The sequence below is a fragment of the Perkinsus marinus genome (genome assembly GCF_000006405.1).
Source record: "Perkinsus marinus ATCC 50983 genomic scaffold scf_1104296958152, whole genome shotgun sequence".
NCBI classification, from domain to species: domain Eukaryota; phylum Perkinsozoa; order Perkinsida; family Perkinsidae; genus Perkinsus; species Perkinsus marinus.
The window spans coordinates 1-1,566 of NW_003206888.1; the positions used below are offsets into that span (position 1 = coordinate 1).

Genomic DNA, 1,566 nt, shown 5'->3' on the forward strand with positions numbered 1-1,566 from the left:
GTGGCTACGGCGAAGTCGTGAAGGTTGTTGACTCAACCACGAAAGAGGAGTCGCTATGAAGTTGGTGAAGAAATCTAGCTTCAGCAGGTTTGGAGACTACAGCGAGTCTACACTGAGATCGACACGTTGCGAGCTCTTCGTCATCCTAACGTCATCCGCATGGCCGACGTTGTGGATCATCCAGAGTATATCTGCTTCGTGATGGAGCTGGCAAGCGGAGGATAATTGCGACGGTTCGTTGAAAGGCATGGCCCTCTTGATGAGAACAATAGATAACGAACGTGACTCTTCCGATATTGGCATCTCACTCAGTCTCCCGGCGTATATTCAATCAATTAGCAAAAGCAGTTCATTATTGTCATTCGAAACGGGTCGTCCATGGAGACCTCAAGCTGGAGAATATCCTCATGGATGAGCACAACTGCTGCAAGATAGTCGACTTCGGCCTAGCCGTAAGCTTTCAGCCCGAGCCACGCTGATGCAATAGTGGCTCTAGGACTTCGCTGTGATCCCCGATCCACTGTGACAGGTTTCTCGATTCAGCAAGTTCACGGATAGCGGATAGGCAGGTAATCTGTCTTTCGGCTATCCGTGAACTTGCTCTACCGGGAGACCTTCACTCTCAAGGTCAAACTTGCTTGTAAGTTACAAGCTGTAACACCGTCATCCTTGCTTGCTCACTTGTCAAACTTGTACGGGAAAAGGTGTAGTGAGGGTTTGTGCTTCTAGTGAGAATTCGGCTTACTTGGCCCGAAATTTTCAGTGTTCGGAACACTGAAAAATTTCGTGCATGCCCGTGAGGAACACTGTGTTCCTCCCGGGAACTCCCCATACGAGTCAAGGCCACTTGTTTCCCGATATAATAATCCCGAATTGACTGTAACACAGGACATATTTGCGTCATAGTCTAGGTCCCTGAGAACAAATTCTCAATGACGGCGAAATAGGAAATATCGAGAAAATAACTTGGCGCCTAAATCTCTGGGATCAAATGCATGATAAGCCCAAAAGCGGGAATATCGAGCGATGGCGAAATGAGGAAAATTCGTGGTATTGAGCGCTAACTGTTGAAGAGTGAAAGGTGTCCAGGCCAGCATTCTACTGGTGAGTGATTCCGTATCACCAGAGCTTATCGCTGAGGAAAGATTGGAATATCTCTTGCATCGCTCTGGGTTGATTGAGCATTATTCGATGGCCTGCGTTCTTCACCTGAACAGACACCCTCAATGATTCCTACCATAATGTGCTTTCCACCTCGACAAATGCGAGTTTCGCTCCATTATGGTAGTGAGAAGTGCGCGACGTTCCTACGACGCCAATTCCAGGATACTGAAACAGAGTCTCCGGCACAGACGTTGTGCTAGGAGATGGCACTGGAATAGAGGAAACTCCTGACCTTGATATCTTGGGGTCTTGAATGCTGGAGTGCTTCGCCGTACCCCTCCCTTCCTTTCAACTTGAACAGCCACTCGGTCGTTCCCACCGCGTTCGTGATATAATCCTGATCGCCATTGACCGCAAGCACCTGTAGCAGTGATATACCGTACTATGTACGGTCGTACATAT

The 1,566-nt window shown here is 48.3% G+C and overlaps 1 protein-coding gene across 1 annotated transcript; it reads left to right on the forward strand.

Moving 5' to 3' along the window:
* Positions 1 to 312: 312 nt before the first annotated feature.
* Pmar_PMAR012210 (serine/threonine protein kinase, putative) lies at positions 313 to 474 on the forward strand (the record flags this gene model as incomplete). Its single annotated transcript, XM_002774640.1, has 1 exon — positions 313 to 474. A coding segment is annotated over one exon (162 nt), but the record flags the coding sequence as incomplete, so codon positions are not given.
* Between the last annotated feature and the right edge of the window lie 1,092 nt (positions 475 to 1,566).